General features: G+C 44.3%; 1 protein-coding gene across 1 annotated transcript in view; it reads right to left on the bottom strand.

Annotated features, from left to right (window-relative positions):
• LOC133540096 (thrombospondin type-1 domain-containing protein 7A-like) overlaps nt 1-27,500 on the bottom strand; it is a 183,569-nt gene that overhangs the window by 7,633 nt on the left and 148,436 nt on the right. The window contains exons 16-28 of the mRNA XM_061882592.1: nt 27,022-27,200; nt 26,922-26,927; nt 26,713-26,846; nt 24,542-24,695; nt 24,255-24,396; nt 24,065-24,180; nt 23,886-24,003; nt 17,737-17,882; nt 16,028-16,199; nt 15,784-15,957; nt 11,646-11,741; nt 6,923-7,005; nt 3,175-3,388 (exon numbers count right to left, since the gene is read on the bottom strand). Coding sequence (XP_061738576.1) covers nt 3,175-3,388; nt 6,923-7,005; nt 11,646-11,741; nt 15,784-15,957; nt 16,028-16,199; nt 17,737-17,882; nt 23,886-24,003; nt 24,065-24,180; nt 24,255-24,396; nt 24,542-24,695; nt 26,713-26,846; nt 26,922-26,927; nt 27,022-27,200 — 1,734 coding nt within the window. The remainder of the gene's footprint in view (nt 1-3,174; nt 3,389-6,922; nt 7,006-11,645; nt 11,742-15,783; nt 15,958-16,027; nt 16,200-17,736; nt 17,883-23,885; nt 24,004-24,064; nt 24,181-24,254; nt 24,397-24,541; nt 24,696-26,712; nt 26,847-26,921; nt 26,928-27,021; nt 27,201-27,500) is intronic.

Raw genomic sequence — 27,500 nt, 5'->3', positions numbered from 1 at the left:
GACGCCAGCGCCTCAGACTGGACGCCAGCGCCTCAGACTGGACGCCAGCGCCTCAGACTGGACGCCAGCGCCTCAGACTGGACGCCAGCGCCTCAGACTGGACGCCAGCGCCTCAGACTGGACGCCAGCGCCTCAGACTGGACGCCTCAGACTGGAAGCCTCAGACTGGAAGCCAGCGCCTCAGACTGGAAGCCAGCGCCTCAGACTGGATGCTTCAGACTGGACGCCAGTGCCTCAGACTGGAAGCCAGCGCCTCAGACTGGATGCCTCAGACTGGACGGCAGTGCCTCAGACTGGAAGCCAGTGCCTCAGAATGGACGCCAGCGCCTCAGACTGGACGCCAGCGCCTCAGACTGGACGCCAGCCCCTCAGACTGGACGCCAGCGCCTCAGACTGGACGCCAGCCCCTCAGACTGGACGCCAGCCCCTCAGACTGGACGCCAGCGCCTCAGACTGGACGCCAGCGCCTCAGACTGGACGCCAGCGCCTCAGACTGGGCGCCAGCGCCTCAGACTGGGCGCCAGCGCCTCAGACTGGACGCCAGCGCCTCAGACTGGGCGCCACCGCCTCAGACTGGACGCCAGCGCCTCAGACTGGACGCCAGCGCCTCAGACTGGACGCCAGCGCCTCAGACTGGACGCCAGCGCCTCAGACTGGACGCCAGCGCCTCAGACTGGACGCCAGCGCCTCAGACTGGACGCCAGCGCCTCAGACTGGACGCCTCAGACTGGAAGCCTCAGACTGGAAGCCAGCGCCTCAGACTGGAAGCCAGCGCCTCAGACTGGATGCTTCAGACTGGACGCCAGTGCCTCAGACTGGAAGCCAGCGCCTCAGACTGGATCCCTCAGACTGGAAGCCAGCGCCTCAGACTGGATGCCTCAGACTGGACGCCAATGCCTCAGACTGGAAGCCAGTGCCTCAGAATGGACGCCAGCCCCTCAGACTGGACGCCAGCCCCTCAGACTGGACGCCAGCGCCTCAGACTGGACGCCAGCGCCTCAGACTGGACGCCAGCGCCTCAGACTGGACGCCAGCGCCTCAGACTGGACGCCAGCGCCTCAGACTGGACGCCAGCGCCTCAGACTGGACGCCAGCGCCTCAGACTGGGCGCCAGCGCCTCAGACTGGGCGCCAGCGCCTCAGACTGGACGCCAGCGCCTCAGACTGGACGCCAGCGCCTCAGACTGGACGCCAGCGCCTCAGACTGGACGCCAGCGCCTCAGACTGGACGCCAGCGCCTCAGACTGGACGCCAGCGCCTCAGACTGGACGCCAGCGCCTCAGACTGGACGCCAGCGCCTCAGACTGGACGCCAGCGCCTCAGACTGGAAGCCTCAGACTGGAAGCCAGCGCCTCAGACTGGAAGCCAGCGCCTCAGACTGGAAGCCAGCGCCTCAGACTGGATGCTTCAGACTGGACGCCAGTGCCTCAGACTGGAAGCCAGCGCCTCAGACTGGATGCTTCAGACTGGAAGCCAGCGCCTCAGACTGGATGCCTCAGACTGGACGCCAATGCCTCAGACTGGAAGCCAGTGCCTCAGACTGGAAGCCAGTGCCTCAGACTGGAAGCCAGTGCCTCAGAATGGACGCCAGCGCCTCAGACTGGACGCCAGCGCCTCAGACTGGACGCCAGCGCCTCAGACTGGACGCCAGCGCCTCAGACTGGACGCCAGCGCCTCAGACTGGACGCCAGCGCCTCAGACTGGACGCCAGCGCCTCAGACTGGACGCCAGCGCCTCAGACTGGACGCCAGCGCCTCAGACTGGACGCCAGCGCCTCAGACTGGATGCCTCAGACTGGAAGCCAGCGCCTCAGACTGGATGCCTCAGACTGGACGCCAGTGCCTCAGACTGGACGCCAGTGCCTCAGACTGGACGCCAGTGCCTCAGACTGGACGCCAGTGCCTCTGACTGGACGCCAGTGCCTCTGACTGGACGCCAGTGCCTCTGACTGGACGCCAGTGCCTCTGACTGGACGCCAGTGCCTCTGACTGGACGCCAGTGCCTCTGACTGGACGCCAGTGCCTCTGACTGGACGCCAGTGCCTCAGACTGGACGCCAGTGCCTCAGACTGGACGCCAGTGCCTCAGACTAGACGCCAGCGCCTCAGACTAGACGCCAGCGCCTCAGACTGGACGCCAGCGCCTCAGACTGGACGCCAGCGCCTCAGACTGGACGCCAGCGCCTCAGACTGGAAGCCTCTGCAGAGAGTGGTGAGGATGGCGGAAAAAAATCATCAGGACTCCTCTTCCTCCTACACAGGGCTCAGAAAATCTGCAGAGACTCCTCCCACCCCCAGCAAGGACTGTTTTCCCTGCTGGACTCTAGGAAGATAGTCCGCAGCCTCCGTGGCAGAACCTCCAGATTGTGTAACAGCTTCTTCCCTCAGGCTGTAAGACTTAAACACATTAAAATAATCCCCTCAATTCCCCCCAAAAACAAATTAACTGGCTGGAATATAAAGACAATATAACATACATCCATAAACCTGGATGCATATTGTCAGAATAATTATATCAAAGTTATCACAAAACTTTGTTACATTGAGTTCAGCTGGCCCTGCAAGAGGACAAAAGCGGTCTTTGATCATACCAATCAAAAGGCTTGTAAAAACTCCACTGTGTATGATGGGAAGCGACATGAAGGGGTCGGTTTCTTTGATGTATTGTAATCCACAGGAAGATTTTGTCTTTACCCGAGATCTACAAAGCGGAGAGGAGGCAGGGTCTGACCTACCTCCAGGCCCCTTTTCTTTGAACTGTTTTGTAACCAAAGGCAGCGGCTGTTTACGACCCCCCTCCCTTTAGAAACAGCTGTTACCACGTAATCGGAGAAAGTCCAAATAAAAGAGGAGGCGTACAATCTTTCGTCACTGTACAAGGGTACAGGTGTACGTGCTCTTCTCATTGAGCCAAATTTAATTCTGTCTGTTTAATTCCTTGCTTCTTGTCTTGTTTAATAGATGTCATCAGTGTTTGAACCTGACACAAATGCATAAGTGCAATATATTTATTTACTGTATATCTGCACCTTATTGCTCTTTTATCTTGCACTACATGCGCTAATGCAACAAAATTTCGTTCTTATCTGTACTGTAAAGTTCAAATTTGAATGACAATAAAAGAAAGTTTAAGTCTATTTCATTGGCAATATTGTGTCCTCATTCGGATGTGATTACCTGGACCAAAGGGCTGCAGAAACCAGGTGCGTCCCACTCTGCCAGGCGGGCTGACCGCCGGCTGGGTGGGGTTGAAGGCTCGGATGGTTTTAACGTCTGCTTTGTTGTCGTCGGCGCTGGGAATCTCCAGCACTGGGATGACGGTGCACTGGTCCAGTAGGCCGTCCGACGTCATGACTTCCGTGTAGCCCTCGTCACAGCCACACACACCCGCCTGACACAAACAGGAAGTCCGTCACACAAACAAGAACTCCAGTTTGACTTTCTCACAGTTTCTCACAAGCCCTGGCGTAGTCGACAATTAGGCTATGTCATACCCCTTAAAACAGGGATGTCCAAAGTGCGGCCCACAAGGAATCTTTTAACGGCCCAACGGCACATTCTTAAAATACGATTAAAAAAATACAAAACATAAAAAGTTGTATAAAGGAGCAAACATGTGAAATTCAACAAGTAAATGTTGCAATTTTGACACTAATAACACAAAAACTGCCATGCAGGCTGTTTCTTTCTTAAACAAAATAATGAATCAAAATCAATGTCATTATGAATTTTTTGACCTATTCAAGGCTCCAATTACGTCACATTAAATATTCCACCCTGAGATAGGCACCAGCGCCCCCCGCGACACCAAAGGGAATAAGCGGTAGGAAATGGATGGAAAATGTGGAAAATGTTGCATATTTTGTGTCTGCCACACGTTTTTGTTTAAAAACGAACAAACAAAAAACATAAACAACAATAAAACTTATAATTGACGGATAGATCTGAAGTGATCTTGAGATTATTGTGTTCGAACAAAATAATTATAATTCATTTTTTAACACTTTAATGAGTAGGACCCTTTTGGATCCCCAATAATTTTAGTGTGATTTTTTTTTAAAGTGTCATTACTCAAAAAATAATAATGAATTAAAATCAATGTTATTACTTATTTACCTTTTTAAAGCTACACTTATTATAAAATCTAAAATATTCCACTCAAAAATGTTGTTGGGTGAAAATATTGCATATTTTGTGTTTTTGGGACGGTTTAGCTCGGTTGGTAGAGTGGCCGTGCCAGCAACTTGAGGGTTGCAGGTTGGATTCCCGCTTCTGCCATCCTAGTCACTGCCGTTGTGTCCTTGGGCAAGACACTTTACCCACCTGCTCCCAGTGCCACCCACACTGGTTTGAATGTAACTTAGATATTGGGTTTCACTATGTAAAGCGCTTTGAGTCACTAGAGAAAAAGCGCTATATAAATGTAATTCACTTCACTTCACTTTTTCTATTAAAAAAAATTATTTTCTTTGACAAAAAGAGCATACAACTTAATTTTTTTTTAAATAATATATATTGACAGATAGACCTAATGTTGATCTATAGATGTAAGCCTATAATAATACTATTAATACTGAATAATGGCAAATTTTTTATATATTTTTTTGACCAAAACCCTTTGGTGTCACCGGGATCAAGCCTGAGTGGAGGCCTAAATGTATATTTTAATACATATTTTGTATTGGTTTTTAAAAAAAAAAAAACATATCAAAATGGCCCCAGTTTGCTTTGATTTTTCAGTGGGCGGCCCTCAGTGGAAAAAGTTTGGACGGGTGTGCTGTGTATTTCATGAATCTCCGGCTCGTAGCTTTCTATGGACTCTTCGATCGTTTACAAACTGTGTTCGGAAAGGAAGTGACGCCAGAAAGGCCGCGCCCCACACAGGAAGTGACGCCAGAAAGGCCGCGCCACAGCTAGGTTCATAACAACCCGTTCGATAATTCGGCGGCAACCACTAGAAAGATGGAGGCGAATCATCCAGACATGCCGGTGTTTCTCCTTCTTGTGCATGTACAGGCTCTTTTGGAAATCTCACCGACGCAGCTGCAACCAATCAGCACTCAACACACCTGTTCCCGATGAGTTCCCTGTGCTTCTTAAGCCAGAGCAAACCTGCGTTCCAGGCCAGAACGTAGCTACCTGTTCCCGTACAGTAGGCCGACACATATAGCTCTATGCCAGTGGTTTTTAACTTTGTTGGAGGTACCGAACCCCACCAGTTTCATAAGTGCATTCACAGAACCCTTCTTTAGTGAAAAATAATATATATATATATATTTTTTTTAATTCAAGACAAAGTTATACATGATAAATGGGTTATACTTGTAGAGCGCTTTTCTACCTTCAAGGTACTCAAAGCGCTTTGACACTACTTCCACATTCACACACTGATGGAGGGAGCTGCCATGCAAGGCGCTAACCAGCACCCATCAGGAGCAAGGGTGAAGTGTCTTGCTCAGGACACAACGGACGTAACGAGGTTGGGACTAGGCGGAGATTGAACCAGGGACCCTCAGGTTGCGCCACGCCACGCCGTCCCTATAAGTTATACGTTTTTGGTAACATTTTAGTATGGGGAACATATTCTAAGTAACAAAGACTTAATTTAGAGTTATTTGGACACTAGGGAGACCATATTTTAAGTAATAAAGACATAATTTAGATGTATTTGGTTGGGGTTGGGTTGGGGTTATTTGGTTAGGGTTGAGGTCGGTGTTAGGTTATAATAAGGCCATGCTGAATAAAAGATGAATAAGTACTTAATAATGACTACTTAAGAGCCAATATGTTACTAATTTGCATGTTAGTAAGCTACCAATTAATGGTGAATATGTCCCCCATACTAAAGTGTTACAATGTTTTTTTTACCGGTGCACAAAATGAACTGTGCATGAACGTCACCTTCTTCAAACAACGAAACCAACACAGTGCGTAAACTCACAAGAAATTACACGCCTGCAAATCAGTCGGCTGTTGCCATATCCGTAATACGCCGATAGGGATACGTTTATATTTACACGATGAGTCAGGTGAGTTTTGACCTCCGCCGAACCAGAGGCCGACTCATCGAACCCTGGTTAAGAACCACTGCTCTATGCTCTCTGTGTTTTCTCCTCCTCAGTGTTCATTTGCATCGTGTTTCCATGTTGTTTCAGCAGCATTCCTCCGTTCCCTGGTTACGAGTTGTGTGTCTCGCCTCCCCCGTATCCCCTCTGGTTCCCTGGCTGCCAACCTCCCGCCTTGACACAGACTTTGACACCTCGCTCTTGCCCCTGATCTCCTGCCCGTCCCTGGGTCTCCGAGCTTGCCTTGCCCCTCTTGGACTCCCGCTCCTCACTCAACACTCCCGGTAACACTCACCATATAAATCACTTAACATGCCCGAACCACCTCATATGGCTCCTCTCCATGTGGAGGAGCAGCGTAATTACTTTGAGTTCCTCCCGGATGGCAGAGCTTCTCACCCTATCTCTAAGGGAGAGACCCGCCACCCGGCAGAGGAAACTTGTACCCGTGATCTTGTCCTTTCGGTCATAACCCAAAGCTCATGACCATAGGTGAGGATGGGAACGTAGATGGACCGGTAAATTGAGAGCTTTGCCTTCCGGCTCAGCTCCTTCTTCACCACAACGGATCGATACAGCGTCCGGATTAGGGACGACGACGCCTGTCGATCTCACCATCCAATCTTCCCTAACTCATGAACAAGACTCCAAGGTTCTTAAACTCCTCCAACCCGGAGATGGCACTCCACCCTTTTCCGGGAGAGGAACCACGGACTCGGACTTGGAGGTGCTGATTCTCATCCCGGTCGATTCACACTCGGCTTCGAACCGAGCAGAGCTCTTGTCAGTTAACTAGTTGGCAGGCGGAATTCTGGCCGGTGTTCCCAGGCACACAAAACGCTCTTTGACGGCAAACTCACCTCGGTACAAAAAGATCGAGGTTTGGTGCAGGCCGGGTCACATGATCTGTCGGCCAACGGTTGTGTTGTTGCCGGGCAGCCGCCTGTCAAACCAACAGTTGAAAAGTCAGGTCAGAACAAAACACTAGAAACCAAAATGTATTTCGATGCTTTTGTACTTGTTATCAGTTGAATACAGTTTTAGTAGATCACCACTAGTACTACACACCATTTTATACTTTGTACGGGTGTTGTCCCGATACCAACATTTTGGTACCGGTACCAACATGTATTTCAATACTTTCCTAAATGAAGGAGACTGCAAAAAATGTCTTTATTGTCTTTATTCGAACAGAAAATGTTAGGGAACAAAGAAACATATGTTTATTATTGTAATTTACTCCTTGAATAAAATAGTGAACATACTAGATAGCTTGTCTTTTAGTAGTAAGTAAACAAACAAAGACTCCTAATTAGTATGCAGTAACATATTGTGTCATTTATACACCTATTATTTTGTACACATTATGAGGGACAAACTGTAAAAATGGATTATTAATCTACTTGTTCATTTACTGTTAATATCTGCTTATTTTCTCTTTTAACATGTTCTATCTACACTTCTGTTCAAATGTAATAATCACTTATTCTTCTCTTCTTTGAGACTTGACATTAGTTTTGGATGATACCACACATTTAGGTATCGATGCGATACCAAGTAGTTACAGGATCATACATTGGCCATATTCAAAGTCCTCATGTGTCCAGGGACACATTTCCTGAGTATTATGAATATAATATGAACAAAGAAAAAACATTGATGTAATCATAGTAGTATCGACTAGATACACTCTTGTACTTGGTATCATTACAGTGGATGTCAGGTGTTTGTTTACATTGTGACGCCGTTGAGCTATTGTATCCTCCTACGGTGTGTAGTGAAGCATGTTTAGATATTCCCTCGTCCTCCAGTGATAACTTACATTAATTGTCGCCATGGAGACGGGAATTAGTGATTTAGAAGTAGCTGAAACACTGAGGATGGATGTTCACTGCTAGCCATGTCTTAAAGCAGCTCTTCCTGAGGGTGTTTCAGTGTTATAACTTCACCTTTATCTTGACTTTTTACACCAAAATGTGTCCGTTCTCCCTTTTCTGTCTACACACTGTGTCTGCTTGTAGGTGATCTGTGTGTGTGCGCTGCCGAACATGCTCCTCTGCTTGTAAAACCAGCAAGGTCACGATGTGACGACGTGCCGTCATTCCCGCTAAAAAAATGTTTTAAACAAAGTATAGTACCGTTTTTTAATCATTAGTACTGCGATACTATACTAGTACAGGTATAAAGTACAACCCTATGCGGGACAGGCTAGGAAGTCTAGAGTAAGACTCTCACACTATTATGTTAGATCCACTATGGACTGGACTCTCACACTATTATGTTAGATCCACTATGGACTGGACTCTCACTATTATGTTAGATCCACTATGGACTGGACTCTCACACTATTATGTTAGATCCACTATGGACTGGACTCTCACACTATTATGTTAGATCCACTATGGACTGGACTCTCACACTATTATGTTAGATCCACTATGGACTGGACTCTCACACTATTATGTTAGATCCACTATGGACTGGACTCTCACTATTATGTTAGATCCACTATGGACTGGACTCTCACACTATTATGTTAGATCCACTATGGACTGGACTCTCACACTATTATGTTAGATCCACTATGGACTGGACTCTCGCTATTATGTTAGATCCACTATGGACTGGACTCTCGCTATTATGTTAGATCCACTATGGACTGGACTCTCGCTATTATGTTAGATCCACTATGGACTGGACTCACACTATTATGTTAGATCCACTATGGACTGGACTCTCACTATTATGTTAGATCCACTATGGACTGGACTGACACACTATTATGATAGATCCACTATGGACTGGACTCTCACACTATTATGTTAGATCCACTATGGACTGGACTCTCGCTATTATGTTAGATCCACTATGGACTGGACTCTCACTATTATGTTGGATCCACTATGGACTGGACTCTCACTATTATGTTAGATCCACTATGGACTGGACTCTCACTATTATGTTAGATCCACTATGGACTGGACTCTCACTATTATGTTAGATCCACTATGGACTGGACTCTCACACTATTATGTTAGATCCACTATGGACTGGACTCTCTCACTATTATGTTAGATCCACTATGGACTGGACTCTCACACTATTATGTTAGATCCACTATGGACTGGACTCTCACACTATTATGTTAGATCCACTATGGACTCGACTCTCACTATTATGTTAGATCCACTATGGACTGGACTCTCACACTATTATGTTAGGTCCACTATGGACTGGACTCTCACACTATTATGTTAGATCCACTATGGACTGGACTCTCACTATTATGTTAGATCCACCATGGACTGGACTCTCACTATTATGTTAGATCCACTATGAAGTGGTCCCCACATCTGCTGTCCCCTCCAAGGTTTGTCATTGTCATTCCATTGGGTTGAGTTTTTCCTTGCCCTGATGTGGGATCCGAGCCTAGGATGTGGTTGTTGCTTGTGCAGCCCTTTGAGACACTCGTGATTTAGGGCTATATAAGTAAACATTGATTGATTGTGTAAATGGCTAATTTCCAAGTTTCCAAAGACAATTTGAAATGTGGACTCGTCAGACCACAGAACACTTTTCCACTTTGCATCAGTCCATCTTAAATGAGCTCGGCCACAGCGAAGCCGGCGGCGTTTCTGGGTGTTGTTGATAAATGGCTGTGGCTTTGCATAGTAGAGTTTTAACTTGCACTTACAGATGTCGCGACCAACTGCAGTTACTGACAGTGGTTTTCTGAAGTGTTCCTGAGCCCATGTGGGGATATCCTTTACACACTGATGTCGCTTTATGGTGCAGTATCGCCTGAGGGTCTTGATTTCTCCAGATTCTTTGAACCTTTTGATGATATTACGGAGCGTGGATGGTGAAATCCCTAAAATTCTTGCAACAGATGCTTGAGAAATGTTGTTCTTCAAGAATTTGCTCAGGCATATGTTGACAAAGTGGTGACCCTCCCCCTGTCCTTGTTTGTGAACGATTGAGCTTTTCATGGCATCTGCTTTAATACCCAATCATGGCCCCCACCTGTTCCCAATTAGCTTAAAAGGCATTTTTTACCAGTGTGTTACATGGCCTTTCCTTGTAACAACACTCAGTAAAGGTTTGGGAACTGACGAGACACATTTTTGAAGTGGAATTCTTTCACATTCTTGCTTGATGTACAGCTCAAGTTGTTCAACAGGTCTCCCTTCTCATATTTTAGCCTTCACACATTTTCAATGTCTGGACTACAAGCAAGCCAGTCTAGTACCCGCACTTTTTTACGACGAAGCCATGCTGTTGTAATACGTGGCTTGGCATAGTCTTACTGAAATAAGCAGGGGCGTCCATGATAACGTCGCTTGGATGGCAACATATGTTGCTCCAAAAGCCTTCATATTGCACCACACATGTTCAATGTCTGGACTAAAGGCAAGCCAGTCTAGTACCCGCACTCTTTTACGACGAAGCCACGCTATTGTAATACGTGGCTTGGCATCGTCTTGCTGAAATAAGTAGGGGCGTCCATGATAACGTCGCTTGGATGGCAACATATGTTGCTCCAAAAGCCTTCATATTGCACCACACATTTTCAATGTCTGGACTACAGGCAGGCCAGTCTAGTACCCACACTCTTTTATGACGAAGCCACACTGTTGCAACACATGGCTTGGCATCGTCTTGCTGAAATAAGCAGGGGCGTCCATGATAACGTTGCTTGGATGGCAACATATGTTGCTCCAAAAGCCTTCATATTGCACCACACATTTTCAATGGCTGGACTACAGGCAGGCCAGTCTAGTACCCACACTCTTTTACGACGAAGCCCCACTGTTGCAACACGTGGCTTGGCATCGTCTTGTTGAAATAAGCAGGGGCGTCCATGATAACGTCGCTTGGATGGCAACATATGTTGCTCCGAAAGCCTTCATATTGCACCACACATTTTCAATGTCTAGACTACAGGCAGGCCAGTCTAGTACCCACACTCTTTTACGACGAAGCCACACTGTTGCAACACGTGGCTTGGCATCGTCTTGCTGAAATAAGCAGGGGCGTCCATGATAACATCGCTTGGATGGCAACATATGTTGCTCCAAAAGCCTTCATATTGCACCACACATTTTCAATGTCTGGACTACAGGCAGGCCAGTCTAGTACCCACACTCTTTTACGACGAAGCCACACTGTTGCAACACATGGCTTGGCATCGTCTTGCTGAAATAAGCAGGGGTGTCCGCCTGCCTGTTCCCAATTAGCCTGCTCACCTGTGGGCTATTCCAAACTAAGTCTTTGATGAGCATTCCTCAACTTTCTCACTCTTTTTTACCACTTGTGCCAGCTTTTTTGAAACATGTCGCAGGTGTCAAATTCCAAATGAGCTAATATTTGCAAAAAATAACAAAGTTTACGAGTTTGAAGGTTAAATATCTTATCTTTGCAGTATATTCAATTGAATCTAAGTTGAAAAGGATTTGCAAATCATTGTATTCTCTTTTTATTTAGCATTTACACAACGTCACTGCTTCTGGGGTGTGTGCAAAACGCCACATGCTTCTGGGTTTCAAAACTGGTGTAACGTGTGCCGGAGTACGAACGACTCACCTGTGACGTTCAACCCGTCCGAGCGTTGACACCACACGTGGCGTGAGGATCCTCGCCATGCTGCCGCTCGCCACTTGTAGTCCAAACACTGTCCCTCTGGAGGAAGAATGTTGTCTCTTTAGTCAAAACAACCATCTTCAGCAGTACAAACGAAACAAACTGTACCATTTAATGAATCAGACAACGAAACCTAACTTTTTTTTTATTTGGCTGAACAATGGGAGAATTAGTTGAAGACTAAAAGGTCACAAAGACAATTTCATCAAACTAAAGTAAATCAAGAAGCAATTTGAGCTTCTTTCTTTTTGTTTTCTTCCTGGTTCATGGTGGCTTCTGGAAGGCTTTGGGCCGTACTACTTGTGACTCTGTGGCGAGGGAACAGTTCCATCTTGACCCAAACAGGAACAATTTACTACAAATTCTCTCAGCAAAAGTAGCGGCAAGCAGTGAAGACATGAACACACAGTAGAGAGAAATACATCCATTTAAATTATAACCACTAAATTGGCCCTAGTGTGTGAATGTTGTCTGTCTATCTGTGTTGGCCCTGCGATTAGGTGGCGACTTGTCCAGGGTGTACCCTGCCTTCCGCCCGATTGTAGCTGAGATAGGCGCCAGCGCCCCCCGCGACCCCGAAAGGGAATAAGCGGTAGAAAATGGATGGATGGATGGAATTATAACCATACTTGCCAACCTTGAGACCTTCGATTTTGGGAGGTGGGGGGTGGAGGCGTGGTTAAGAGGGGAGGAGTATATTTACAGCTTACAATTCACCAATTCGAGTATTTCATATATATATATATATATATATATATATATATATATATATATATATATATATATATATATATATATATATGAAATACTTGACTTTCAGTAAATTCTAGCTATATGTATTTATTTTATTATATATATAAATAAAATAAATAGTTGAATTTCCGACGGCACCTATCAAATACACAGTATAAAAACACAGTTCTACTAACTGTACTGTCCTTGCTGGTTACTAAAAAAAACAAAAAAAAACACTTACCTTTCACTATTTGAATAACCTTTGTTCTGCCATTTGCGTACTGGCGAGCGATCTCCGAATCTGGGAACATATCCTTCACGGATTTGTTGTAGACATCCGCAAATGAGAACGGGATGTTGCTTCCAGCTATCAGCATAGCCATCTTTGTCTCAGCATAAGTTACACAATCGGGTCTCCATTTTGAGAGGTGGCCCATAATACTGGGTTGTGAACGATGTTTCACTGCGGACGCTTTGTGCATCGCTGACCGTTCATGATTGAGTATATCCGTACACCGTGTTCAATGGAGAAGTCTGTTCTACAAAATTTACAGGCAACATACCCCTTTCCCCTTCGAACTCTCCTGGATAAACTGAAATTCTTGTTTCCATTCGTTTTGGAACTTGCAAGCGCATTTCTTCATTTTGCTCGTCGACGGTGTAATATATTGTGTTGGAGTCAGTAAGCAGGCGAGGTGATGAAGTCACGTCTCTTTACTGTGGGCTTCAGAACAGACTCCCTCACTTGCCATCAGGTGCCCAACACCACGTAAATCATTGGCCATTTAAAAAGCAACCCCATAACGCTATAGCCAACATTCACCAGGAGATGCCAACAGACACCATAGATAACTCTGTTACAGACGGCGTCGCCATGGCTGTAACTTCTCGTTCTTCTGCTTCGTCTCCTTGTGTGTGCAGTTTTTTATTCAAATCTGTAGATGTTGTAACGTGATTGGCAGGCAAGCTGTTTATATAGTGGGAAAGCGGACGGGAAAACAGGCTGTCCCCCCTCAGGTCCGCATGGAGCAGGAGGGGGCGTGGCCTCCAGTTTCGGCTGAAATTCGTGAGAAAATTTATTTCGGGAGAGGCGCTGAATTTCGGGAGTCTCACGAAAAATCCGTGAGGGTTGGCAAGTATGATTATAACCATAAGGGGTGTGCCAGTTCCATATTGAAATCCAATATCAGCGAGTATGGGACGCATACATATAAAGTGTGTGATATCATGTGCGATACAAGCAGTCCTGCAGTCTGTTTACTTGTGTGTGATATCATGTGCAATACAGGCAGTCCTGCAGTGTTTACTTGTATGTGATATCATGTGCGATAGAAGCAGTTCTGCAGCGTGTTCACTTGTGTGTGATATCATGTGCAATACAAGCAGTCTTGCAGTGTTTACTTGTATGTGATATCATGTAAGATACAAGCAGTTCTGCAGTGTATTCACTTGTGTGTGATATCATGCGCAATACACGCAGTCCCGCAGTGTGTTGACTTGTGTGTGATATCATGTGCAATACACGCAGTTCTGCAGCGTGTTCACTTGTGTGTGATATCATGTGCAATACACGCAGTCCCACAGTGTGTTGACTTGTGTGTGACATGTGCAATGCAAAAAGTGATGCAGCATGTTTACTTGTTTGATATCATGTGCGATACAAGCAGTCCTGCAACGTGTTGATTTGTGTGATATATGCAATACAAGCACTCCTGCAGCGTGTTCACTTTTGTGTGACATCATGTGCGATACAAGCACTCCGGCAGCGTGTTCACTTTTGTGTGATATCATGTGCGATACAAGCACTCCGGCAGCGTGTTCACTTTTGTGTGATATCGTGTGCGATACAAGCACTCCTGCAGCGTGTTCACTTTTGTGTGAAATCATGTGCGATACAAGTAATCCTGCAGTGTGTTCACTTTTGTGTGATATCATATGTGATACAAGCAGTCCTGCAACGTGTTGACTTGTGTGTGATATCATGTGCGATACAAGTAGTCCTGCAGTGTGTTCACTTTTGTGTGATATCATGTTTGATACAAGCAGTCCTGCAACGTGTTGACTTGTGTGTGATATCATATGCGATACAGGCACTCCTGCAGCGTGTTCACTTTTGTGTGATATCATGTGCGATACAAGTAGTCCTGCAGTGTGTTCACTTTTGTGTGATATCATGTGCGATAGAAGCAGTCCTTCAGCGTGTTTACTTGTGTGTGATATCATGTGTGACACAAGCAGTCCTGCAGTGTGTTTACTTGTGTGTGATATCATGTGCGATACAAGCAGTCCTGCAGCGTGTTTACATGTGTGTGATATCATGTGCGATACAAGCAGCCCTGCAGCGTGTTTACATGTGTGTGATATCATGTGCGATACAAGCAGCCCTGCAGCGTGTTTACTTGTGTGTGATATCATGTGCGATACAAGCAGTACTGCAGCGTGTTCACTTGGGTGTGATATCATGTGCGATGCAAGCAGTCATGCAGTATGTTTACTTGTGTGCGATATGTGTGATACAAGCAGTCCTGCAGGGTGTTTACTTGTGTGTGATATCGTGTGATACAAGTGGTCCTTCTGTGTGTTAATTTGGGTGTGATATCATGTGTGATACAAGCAGTCCTGCAGCGTGTTTGTGTGCGATACCATGTGCGATGCAAGCAGTCCTGCTTTGTTTTTACTTGTGTGTGATATCATGTGTGATACAAGCAGTCCTGCAACGTGTTTACTTGTGTGTGATATCATGTGTGATACAAGCAGTCCTGCATTGTGTTTACTTGTGTGATATGATGTGTGATACAACCAATCCTGCAGCGTGTTTATTTGTGTGTGATATCATGTTCAATACAAACCGTCCTGCAGCGTGTCTACTTGTGTGTGATTTCATGTGCGATACAAGCAGCCCTGCAGCGTGTTTACTTGTGTGTGATATCATGTGCGATACAAGCAGTCCTGCAGCGTGTCAACTTGTGTGTGATATCATATGCGATACAAGCAGTCCTGCAGCGTGTTCACTTTTGTGTGATATCATGTGCGATACAAGCAGTCCTGCACCGTGTTGACTTGTGTGATATGTGCAATACAAAAAGTGCTGCAGCATGTCAACTTGTGTGTGATATCATGTGCGATACAAGCTTTCCTGCAGCATGTTCACTTGTGTGTGATATCATGTACGATACAAGCCCTTTCTAACGTACCAGACTTAAAAATAATACAAGTATGTAAGATCCCTGCTTATATCTTAATTGATATAAGCTTCTCAAGGCACCACTATCGGTATGGTGAAAAGACTGTATCGGACTGAACGTAATAAACAGTATTAAGGTTTCGGTTTCAGTTTCAGTCTGACCTGTACATGGCCGTGCTTCCAGCTCCTGTCCTGGACACTGAAGCAGATTTTCAGGGTCCTGGGCCACGACGGCCCGAGAGCGGACTTGGACTGAACCGAAGCCCAGGTCGTCCCCGCTCTCACAACTCAACTGGCACGCACTCCAAGCGGTCCAGTCGGTCAGGTAGCATTCTCCTGCAGGTTTGGAAAAATCCAGCAATGGTCAACGTTTCATATTTGTATTTTCCTCACGGCGCGGTCTTACCTGGACAAGGTACGATGCAGGACTCCTGCAGTATGATCCGCGTGTCTCCGTCCACCACCAGATCCAGATCCCCACACAGCTCGTCGTCCACCAGACTCCCCTGGAGATCCGATCCATCCGTCACAAAGCACGACATGTTCCTGAAGCGCAGACCATCCCCGCACGTCGCCCCCTGCAGGCAGATAACATCGTCACACCTTGATGAAGGGATGAATGAAGTAGTACAGTACAGTACAGTGCAGTTCTTAATACGTGACAATTTGTTGATGCCTAACCCATAGGGTTCAAAATGACAGCTATTACTGCTTCAACTCTTCTGGGAAGGCTGTCCACAAGGTTGCGGAGTGTTTTTACTGGTATTTTCTACCATTCTTCCAAAAGCGCATTGGTGAGGTCACACACTGAAGGCCTGGCTTTCAATCTCTATTCTAATTCCTCCCAAAGATGTTCTGTCAGGACTCTGTGCAGGCCAGTCAAGTTCAGCGTGATTCATCACTCCGGAGAAGGAGTCTCCACCGCTCTAGAGTCCGGTGGCGACGGGATTTACACGACTGCATCCCATACTTTGCATTGGTGATGTATGATGGCTTAGATGCAGCCGATCGGCCATGGAAACCTATTCCATGAAGCTCTCTGCGTACCGTACGTGGGCTAATTGGAAGGTCATGTGAAGTTTGGAGCGCTGTAACAACTGACTGTGCAGAAAGTCTTTGCACTATGCTGACCCCTCTCTGTCTTTTTACGTGGACTACCACTTGGTGGCTGAGTTGCTGTTGTTCCCAAACTCTTCACTTTTCTTATAATAAAGCCGACAGTTTTCCACCATTCTTCCTAGAGTGCCGTGAGATACAGTCTGGTGTGCCGTGGGAGATTATGTAATTTCAGCTAATTGGGTTGAAAATTGGTACATTTAAAGTCTACTTTTGTACTTCTTTTTGTGCCCTTGTGTGCACGATCCTTTCCATCCTTATCCTTTCCAACCTTTGTAACAGATCTACTGTGCTGAAAATGTTCCCTTGTGGATCATTAAAGTTGGTATAAGTCTAAAAATCTTTTTTGCAAGTTTAGGGAAGGCTTGGCAGAACGAAACTAAAACTGAACTGGCTACAAAGTAAACAAAAACAGAATGCTGGACGACAGCAAAGACTTACTGTGGAGCAAAGACGGCGTCCACAATGTACATGACATGACAATCAAGAATGACCCAACAAAGAAGGATAGCGTCCGCACAACTGAAACTGTCTTAATTGCTAACACAAAGCAGGTGCGAGGAATAGCACTCACGCTGCTTAACACCAATAAAACAGGAAGGGCCACCAAAATAAGAGTGCAAGACAGGAACTTAAGCACTACACACTGGAAAACAACAACAAACTCAAAATAAGGCACGACGACCTGCCTTTTCTGCTGGTGGTGTGCTTCCGTATTTGTTGTATTAAAAAAATGTGCCTTGGCTCAAAAAGGGTTGAAAAACACCGCTATACTAGTACTAGTACTAGTACCAGTACCAGTACCAGTATACCACTAGTAATGACTATCTCTCTTGTTACGCTTCACGTTTTGTTGATGTGTCTTGCCCAAAGGTAGGAGATCCCTGCCACACCCGTTACATTGCGACACCTCCATAAATACTTTGTTCGGTCCCTGGTCACGTGACCTCCAAAAGCGCCCCCTCCCCCACCAGAGAAAAAGATAAGTGACCGACTGACCTCGGACTTGCAGTCGGACCAAGGACTGTATCTCCAGGTGTAGCAGGGCTTCACCAGGCAGGGCTTCCACTGCTCCATCTGGGACGGACACGGCCGGCCGTCTCCTTGGGGGGCCTGGACCACGCTCCTGCTCCTCCGCAGCTTCCCTAACCACACCCACACCCCACAGGGAGACAATGGTGGGTATTGACCAGTGAAAGCTGCTAAATATTTTTAAAACTCTTTTATCTGCATGACGGTCTCGCGTTTTAGGGCTTCTGTACATTTGGACGCCTTTTCCAGGCCCTTAACTTGCACGAAGAGGCCCCAGATGTGGGTCAGGTATGCCAAACTATTTTATACGTTGGGGGTCTGGAAAAGGACATTTCAAATGTGGCTCTCAGGCGCCACCTTTAAAAATTTGAGAAAAAAAATAATCCCTCCGACCAGTTACGGGTATCAACATGAAAATGGCAGGAGACTTCCGTCACATAAAAGTCCCAGGAACCCATACCTGAAAACAAACAGGAAGTCGGGCGTCTTGGTTTCGTCTTCCAAAAAAAAGGGGTGGTACTTTAACAAACTGCTCCAAGGGACTTTGACCAAATAAGGAGTGGTAACAATTAAAGATCCTGCACATAGAGGAAATTATACATTGCGAACACATTTTTCCTACGCAATAAGATGTGGGCGTGGCCTGGTGCCAAACTTGTTATTTGGCCATTTTTCGGTTAAAAAAAAGGGGTGGTATTTTGGCAAACTGCTCCAAGGGATTTTGGTCAAACGAGTCACGGTTAAAATGACAGCTACTACACACAGAGGCGATGATATTTTATAGGGAAAATATAAACTTTGATCTGATGGATTGTGGCAAAACTTTTATAACCCAATTGCTACAAATGATGACAGTCTACTTTCATTATAAAATGTATTTATATATATATATATATATATATGTAGGTAGGTAGGTGTGGGAAAAATCACAAGACTACTTCATCTCTCCAGAACTGTTTCATGAGGGGTTCCCTCAATCATCAGGAGATTTTAATGGAAGCATTCACATACAATGGTTTATATAGGGCACAGAGTGGGTGGGTACAGGCAGGCGTAGGGGCGTGGTGATTGGCTCATGTGTTACCTAGGAGGTGTTTCCGTCTTGATGTTGATATGATTTCACTGCGCTTGTTGAGGGATGACAGGTCTGGATGATATATAATAAACAGTTTCTCTTTTAAGCATAGGTTGCATCTTTTATTACCACTGTTGTAAGGTGTGCTGGATGCAAGAATTTGCCATGTTATTGAATATTCGACATTATTGTCTTTGAGGTTCCAAATGGGCTTGCTGAGTTCTGTAGAATTCCGCAAGGTCAGGTTTCTAAAGAAGGCCTTGTGATTATTCCATCTGGCTTTAAACGCTCCTTCGGTTAATCCTACGTACGTGTCGGATGTGCTAGTGTCCTTGCGTGTTACCTTTGCTTGGTAAACGACTGATGTTTGTAAGCCCCCCCGTTGAGAGGGCAATCAGGTTTCTTGCGGCAGTTTCATTCCTAATTGGTTTCAGAGTCGTTCAGTCTGGGGGCAGGCAGTCCTTTTGCAATTGCTTTGTTGTGGTTTGAAATGATTTGTTGTATGTTATTCATGCCACAACCACAACAAACCAGAGATGCAACCTATGCTTAAAAAAGAGAAACTGTTTATTATACATCATCCAGACCTGTCATCCCTCAACAAGCGCAGTGAAATCATATCAACATGCCATCAGAGACGGAAACACCTCCTTGGTAACACATGAGCCAATCACCACGCCCCTACGCCTGCCTGTACCCACCCACTCTGTGCCCTATATAAACTATTGTATGTGAATGCTTCCATTAAAATCTCCTGATGATTGAGGGAACACCTCATTAAACAGTTCTGTAGAGATGAAGTAGTCTTGTGATTTTTCCCACACATAGATATTGCACTCTACCATGGTATCGAGCACTATTCTCTGGATAATCCAATCAAGACATATACTGTATATATTATTTAAAGAAAAAAGTAATTTTTTCTCCTATAGGGGCGATGCTGTTGAAATTGCTGTGATTTTTCTTCTTTACGTTTGGACGCCTTTAACTTGCAGGAAAAGTCCCCATATTTTGCAGTCGTGTCAGGTATAGCAAAAAAAATGTCATAATTTGGCGGCCCTTAAATTTTTGGTGGTGGGTCAGGGCGTCAGGAAAGGGCCCGTTCAACGCTGCTCGCAGTATTAATATTGTAGTTATTTCCTTTTTTGGTCTTATTTGGCTCTTTGGTTCGATTCCCAAGGTCCATCCCAGACCCTGCAGCAAAATTCCTGGAATATTTGACTTCCAATCCGCTCCCATTGAACAAAGTGCTTGAGGGAAAGGAAGTGAGAACGCCAATTAGCTGTTGTCTCTAAGGAAATGTGAACAACAAGCAAGCACACCAGGCAATTATCCACACCTTTAATAATCTATCAACTGCACGTCATTTCTTCAGTCAGCGTGCAGAATTGTTTCCAAGCTTGCTGACAACAACATTGGCCGAGGAGCTGATCGATAATTCTTCTGACGACGGAGAACCGGTTTATTCATTTGTTGCTACGTCTCGCCTCGGTAACCATGGTAACTCTCCGAGGCCGCCCTGAGGGCTTTATAACATACGAGCTTCTTAATTCTCTGAATTTATTTACTGAGAATAAACAGCTGCCACTTCTTGTGTCGGGCACACAATCTAAACCACATGCCAATTATTTCCTGTGAAAGAGATTTCAAAAGAAGTTACGAATCCGATATTGTGGCACGTATCCAATAATTATGGTAACAATCCCATAATTTTGGTGCAAATTATTCTAGGACATCCATCCATCAATTCTAATAATTCTGGTAAAATTCAGAAAATGGTGGTAAAACTACCAACTATGATGGCAAAACTCTGATTATTATAAAGCAAATCTGTTAAGATTTGAATTTGATAGTTAAGTAGATATGCAAAATTAATGTATCGAATCAGATAATTAGGGACGGAACGTCCCTATTGAATTTCTAGTGTTTTATTCTTTCTTTATTATTATTATTCCGCAGCTTTCAGCTGTAATTTGACCCCCTTAACATGCTTCAAAACTCACAAAATTTGACACACACATCAGGACTGGCAAACATTGCGATTTAATCAAAAAACCTAACCCCAAAACTAAAAATTGCGCTCCAACGCCCCGTAGGAAGAAAACGCAGACAAAACTGCCTGTAACTTTCAGTAGGAATGTCGTAGCGACAAGAAACAAAAACCTCTATGTAGGTCTCACTTAGACCTGGATTTCATACACTAATATCCTTCAGCAAAAATTAACAGGACGTTTGCAATTCCCCCTTCAAAACAAAAGTTTTGTAAAAACTCTCAACTTTGCCTCTTTGAGCTGTAATTTGACCCTCTTAACATGCTTCAAAACTCACCAAACTGGACACACATCAGGACTGGCGAAAATTGCAATCTAACCGAAAAACCTAACCCCACAACTAAAAATTGCGCTCTAGCGCCCCCTAGGAATAAAAACACAGACAAAACTGCTACTAGGAAGAAAACACAGACAAAACTGCTTGTAACTTACAGTAGGAATGTCGTAGAGACATGACACAAAAACCTCTATGTAGGTCTCACTTAGACCTACATTTCATATATTGACAACTCCCAGCAAAAATCAACAGGAAGTCTGCAATCCCCCTTCAAAACAAAAGTTTTGTAAAAACCGGTCACCTTTTTTCAAACATTATCTCCTCTGAGCGCGTTTGTCGTGTTGGCTTCAAACTACCACAGGAGAGAGATTGAACCCTTCTGATTAAAAGTTAATGAAAGAGTCTTTATTACTGCTACGGTTTTGATTTTATCAGCATTCAAAGAACCGCTGCACTGAAAACCATTTCAAAGATGGCTGCCGTGCGCAGACACAGTTTTTCTTTTTTTTCCTGTACTGTCTGCTGCTGGTGCGCACGCACCAACATTTGTGAGGGAGGGGCAGTGATCATCTATACCAAGATGGCTGCCAGGTGCTGTAGCTACGCCGGAATGTTTTAAAGTTGTCGTTTGCCTGCATGTCGTAAAAACAACCGTCCAACATTTTACAACTAATTGTAATCTGATAGGTGCCGACCATCAGGGCCGAGTTGCGACGATAGAGTGTGTCGATGTTAAGATATTACGGCGAGTTGGTAAGTCTGTTTGCTAATAGTAGCTACTAGCCGTATCCATGTATTTTCAATGGGCGGTTAAAATCGGGTTTTAATCCCGTTTCCTCCTATGTTTCTCCTCCGATTGAATTTATTTGTATGTCGAGTCTTTATTTTGGGTACTTACATATGGTGCCTGACTGTTGTGGCGTTTTAAGGCCATCTGCACTTTTTATGCGCCGAGTTGGTAGGTCTATCTGTTTGCTAATAGTAGCTACTAGCCGTACCCATGTATTTTCAATGGGCGGTTAGCATCGGGTTTTTCTAACTTATATCCATCAGTAGACACGTTATGGAAGGTAAAAACTACAACATTCATAATAAAAAGTAGTGTATAGTTCTAACTTATACCTGTCAGTAGACACGTTTTGGAAGGTAAAAACTACAATATAATACAAAGTAGTGTGTTTTTTTAACTTATATCTGTCAGTAGACACGTTATGGAAGGTAAAAACTACAACATTTATAATAAAAAGTAGCGTATAGTTCTAACTTGTATCTGTCAGTAGACTCGTTATGGAAGGTAAAAACTACAATATAATACAAAGTAGTGTGTTTTTCCAACTTATATCTGTCAGTAGACACGTTTTGGAAGGTCAAAACTACAATATAATACAAAGTAGTTTGTTTTTCTAACTTATATCTGTCAGTAGACACTTTATGGAAGGTAAAAACTACAGCACTTATAAGAAAAAGTAGTGTATAGTTGTAACTTATTACTGTCAGCAGACACGTTATGGAAGGTAAAAACTACAATATTATACAAAGTAGTGTGTTTTTCCAACTTATATCTGTCAGTAGACACGTTTTGGAAGGTCAAAACTACAATATAATACAAAGTAGTTTGTTTTTCTAACTTATATCTGTCAGTAGACACGTTATGGAAGGAAAAAACTACAACATTTATAATAAAAAGTAGTGTATAGTTCTAACATGTATCTGTCAGTAGACACGTTATGGAAGGTAAAAACTACAATATAATACAAAGTAGTGTGTTGTTCTAACTTATATCTAGGAAGCCCAGACTTCCATATATACTCGGTCCCGTCCATCGCTGCGTGCAGCTTTAATTATAGTTTAAAACTGATAATTAAGTGTGATAGCAAAATTACTTATACTCGTTTAAATAGATGATGTTCTTTGAACTGGGTACCAAAAGTTGTTTATTGGGCTCAGGAACGTGACACTTAGCAAGAGATCTCTTATCTGATCAAGCTCTGTCTCCTGTGTCTTTGATGTGACATGTGGACTCTAGTTGACCGGGCATATGTGTCATCTATTCTTGACCCCCCTCTGGGCTAAATTGGTCCCCTTTCTTGAGTGACCCCCCCCCCCCTTCTGGGCAAACGACACCCTCTCCCCTTCACAGGACCATGGGTATTCATTCCACTGGGATACTGTATGTTAATGAGCATGGAGGGTGGGACTTCTGAGAATGTATAGTTGTCATTACATATTCTAAAAGAGTTAGAACAGGCTGGAACGGACGGATGTGTCGGTCTGGTTTGGTCTCGCTTTGCAAAGCTTGTTATTATTTGTTTGTTACTTTAATAAAGAATTTTAAAGCTGTTTGTCACTAAAGGATCGTCTTTAAGAAATTTCCACGACAACTCTAATAAGTACAATACGACGCCAATATTTAAGGTATAAATCTACTACAAAAAAAAAATGGTAAATAAAAAGAGAATACAATGATTTGTCACGGGGAGAACATGCAAAGTCCACACAGAAAGATCCCGAGCGCAGGATCAAACCCAGGACCTTCGTATTGTGAGTCAGGCGCACTAACCCCTCTCCCACCGTGCTGCCCTCCTTGCTTCTTGTCTTGTATAATAAATGTCATCCGCATTTGAACCTGACAATTAAATCTGGCAATGTTGTTGTTGAACGAAGCAATAAATGCGATTATTTTTCTGTGGAATGAAAGTAGCGGCAGGAGTACCTTGCAGTCCGCACTTGTGGGTACATTGGGACCACGGCGCCCACTCAGACAGCTGGCAGTTGACAGGACATTCCACGACACAGGAAGCGTTCATCTGCCACTTCCTGTCCAGGCCGAGCTGAAAGACAAACCCTTGTAGCGATTCAGACTTCACGAGGCTCGCAACGAGTCCGACTCACCTCGTTACAAAACGTCAGGTCGACAGATTTGCCGTCACTGCGCACGCAGTCCAGCATGCGCGTCTTGATGCCGTTCCCACACACGGCTCGGTCACTCAGTTGACACGTACTCCAGTCTGCGCGCCATAAAAACCACGTCAACCGGGTAGGAATCGGGACCACGTTGTGGAGCAAAGTCTTGGAGGCTCACCGGTGATGTTGTAGGAGTAGTGGAAGCAGTTGCTGTTGAGTTTGCAGGATTCTGACTGGCTGCTGGGAGGACACTCCTGTTGCTGTCCGGGCTGACGGAGAAGATACGCCCTCCTCTCACGGGTACGGTTCACATTACACGGCTGGAGGACGACATCGTTATTGACATCCGGACAATAATCAAGCGGTGTGCCGTGTATGGCTTTCACTGATCTTGGTGCAAAACAGGCTGCTTTGTCCTTCATGTTCCGGACAAAGTAATGAAGCAAACTGGTGAGAAGTTCTTACCAGCGGACACGGACTCCAGAGTCCCCAGTCTGACAACACGCAGTCCTCCGGACAAGGCAGGCGACTGTTCCGGGCACCCAGGGGCATCTCCTCGGGGTCACACAGGTAGTCCTCCACCTGCTCCGAGGGCCCGTCGATGGTGTTCAGCATACACCTGCGATACACACTTCTATCAGTACGCTCCAACTGTATGATATCATTTTGGGGGTTTTGTGGTTTTTGCTTTTGAAGCTGTTCTTAGAAATAGCAGCTGGTTGCATCAGCGTTGTGCTCTTGTAATGTTTTTTTAATGTTTGCACCTCATGTTGGAGCACTTCCCCCATCGTGGGATAAATAAATGTATTGCTATTTTCCGCCACTGCCGCTGGGAGCTGAGTCATCAGCGCAGCAAATGTCAGCTGATGGGTTTACGTTCAGAGGGGTAAAGCTTCACTTCCGTCTTGAGGTTGCAGTTTAGCACATTGATAGCACAAACTGTGTTAGCACCATGCCTGAATTGTCACAAGTGCTGAGAAAATGTAATCTGCGATATTTCTTCGTAAACCGCAGGGATACAAAAGCTGCGTGGATGTGTGTGGATTGATACTGAAATACCGATAGTGCCGATACTAGATGTTTATGCCCTGATATTCATCCTCCAATCAAAATATCGATACTTTTGATTCTTTAGTTCCGGGTTGGTGCAAACTTTTTCCACGAAGGGCCGTGAACTGAAAAGGTGAAAGTATGTGGAGGCCATGCTGATATTTGTTATTTAAAAAAAAAAAAAAAAAGGGCTAAAATAGATATTGGGACAGCTATAAAGTATTAGTGACTAAATATATTATTAGTAAGTTTCAGGTTGTTTTCATTACATACAGATTTTTTTGCTCTTTTTTTTCCTACTCTTTTTCCCAGGAAATAAATGAATAATACAAATAATAATATAATGCCGTTTTATAAATATTGAAGTTCAGTTACACATCTAACAGTGTGTATGTGTATATATATATATATATATATATATATATATATATATATATATATACATATACATATATATATATATATATACATATACATATACACACACACACACATATATATAGATATATATATATATATACATATATATATACAGTATATACACACACATACATATGTATACATACACACACATACATATGTATATATACAGACACACGCACAAATACACACACACATACATATGTATATATACACACACATACATATGTATATATACACAGACACACGCACAAATACACACACAAATATATATACACACACATACATTTGTATATATATATATATATATATATATATATATATTCATACATATTCAGATGTATACACACACACATATACATATGTATACACACACACACACATACAAATATATATACACACACATACATTTGTATATATATATATTCATACATATTCAGATGTATACACACATATACATATGTATACACACACACACACACACAATACATATGTATATATACACAGACACACACAAATATATATACACACACACATACATTTGTGTGTGTATATATATATATATATATATATATATATATATATATATATATATTCATACATATTCAGATGTATATACACACACACACACACGCACGTAAGGTCAGGAAAAAACAGAGGCAATTTCATCCCTACAAGCTCTTCAGAGAAACCTGCGAAACAGGCTTGTAGGGATGAAATAGCCTTGGTGTTTTTTCCTGACCTAACGTAAACCGCTCTAGCCCCGGTATTGAGCACTTTATAACGGACAAACCACATAAACATAAACATATATATATAAATATATATATAAATCCCCTGGAGAGCAGGGAATTAAATAGCCTCTGTTTTAAAGACAACTAGTTTTATAGGTGTCTAAGTAACTTTTTTCTTACATTTTCACAGTTTCATAGAAAAATATGTTACCATTTGAAAGTAAACAACTTTTCATAGAAAAATATGTTACCATTTGAAAGTAAATAACTTTAAAAATTTCAGCAGTCACTTCAGGGGTATTTGCACAACGTTTTCGGAACTGAATCCCTGATACCAGCCGGAATTTTGCATGGTTTCGGAACTGAAATAAATTCAGTTGTATCGCACATCATTGCAGCCTGGGACACAAAACCTGACACGAGTGAACTTACCGGACTTTTCTGGTCTGAACGCCTTCACCACAGTTGTTGTTCAAGTCCAAGTTGCTGACTTTCCACACACTCCAGGGCTCTGCCAGCCACACATGCTGCCCGCAGTCACTGAGACAAGGCACCACTTCATACACCTAAGTCAGCAAACACCACAAGGACACATCTTCAGTACTAGCCACTCCAGATGTGCGGGAACATTCCACACTTACTTGGGCCTGCAGTTGGAGTTCCCCCAAGGACGAGAGCAGGAGTTGAAATAAGACGAGTGTCATTGACAAGATATTTGATGTTTGATATTTGATGTCCCACCTGGTTGACGTGGTCCAGTTTAGGACACGGCCTCCCGCTGTTGTAGGGTTTTTCCCTCAGCCACTTGGAGCGCACTTTGACCCCGCTGCCACAGGACTTGCTGCACCGGGACCAGTTGGACCACTCGCTGAGTTTGCAGTCGGACGGACAAGGGATTATGCAAGCTTCTTCGATGTAGCCTAAAAGTCACAATCTGTGTGTTACATGTATTCATACATCTATATGTATTCATACGGCTACATGTATTCATAGAGCTTTCGGAACTTCTGGTGAAAATTCAGATTAGACTAAATTGGACCAATTTAACGGCAGAGACGAGATCTGACCGATCTAAGGCCGAGTCGAGATCGGACCGATCTATGGCCGAGACGAGATCGGACCGATCTATGGCCGAGACGAGATCGGACCGATCTATGGCCGAGACGAGATCGGACCGATCTATGGCCGAGACGAGATCGGACCGATCTATGGCCGAGACG

The sequence above is a fragment of the Nerophis ophidion genome, linkage group LG21 (assembly GCF_033978795.1).
Source record: "Nerophis ophidion isolate RoL-2023_Sa linkage group LG21, RoL_Noph_v1.0, whole genome shotgun sequence".
NCBI lineage: Eukaryota > Metazoa > Chordata > Actinopteri > Syngnathiformes > Syngnathidae > Nerophis > Nerophis ophidion.
Note: the sequence above shows the minus strand (reverse complement) of the source record. Positions and strands in the feature narration are given on the sequence as shown.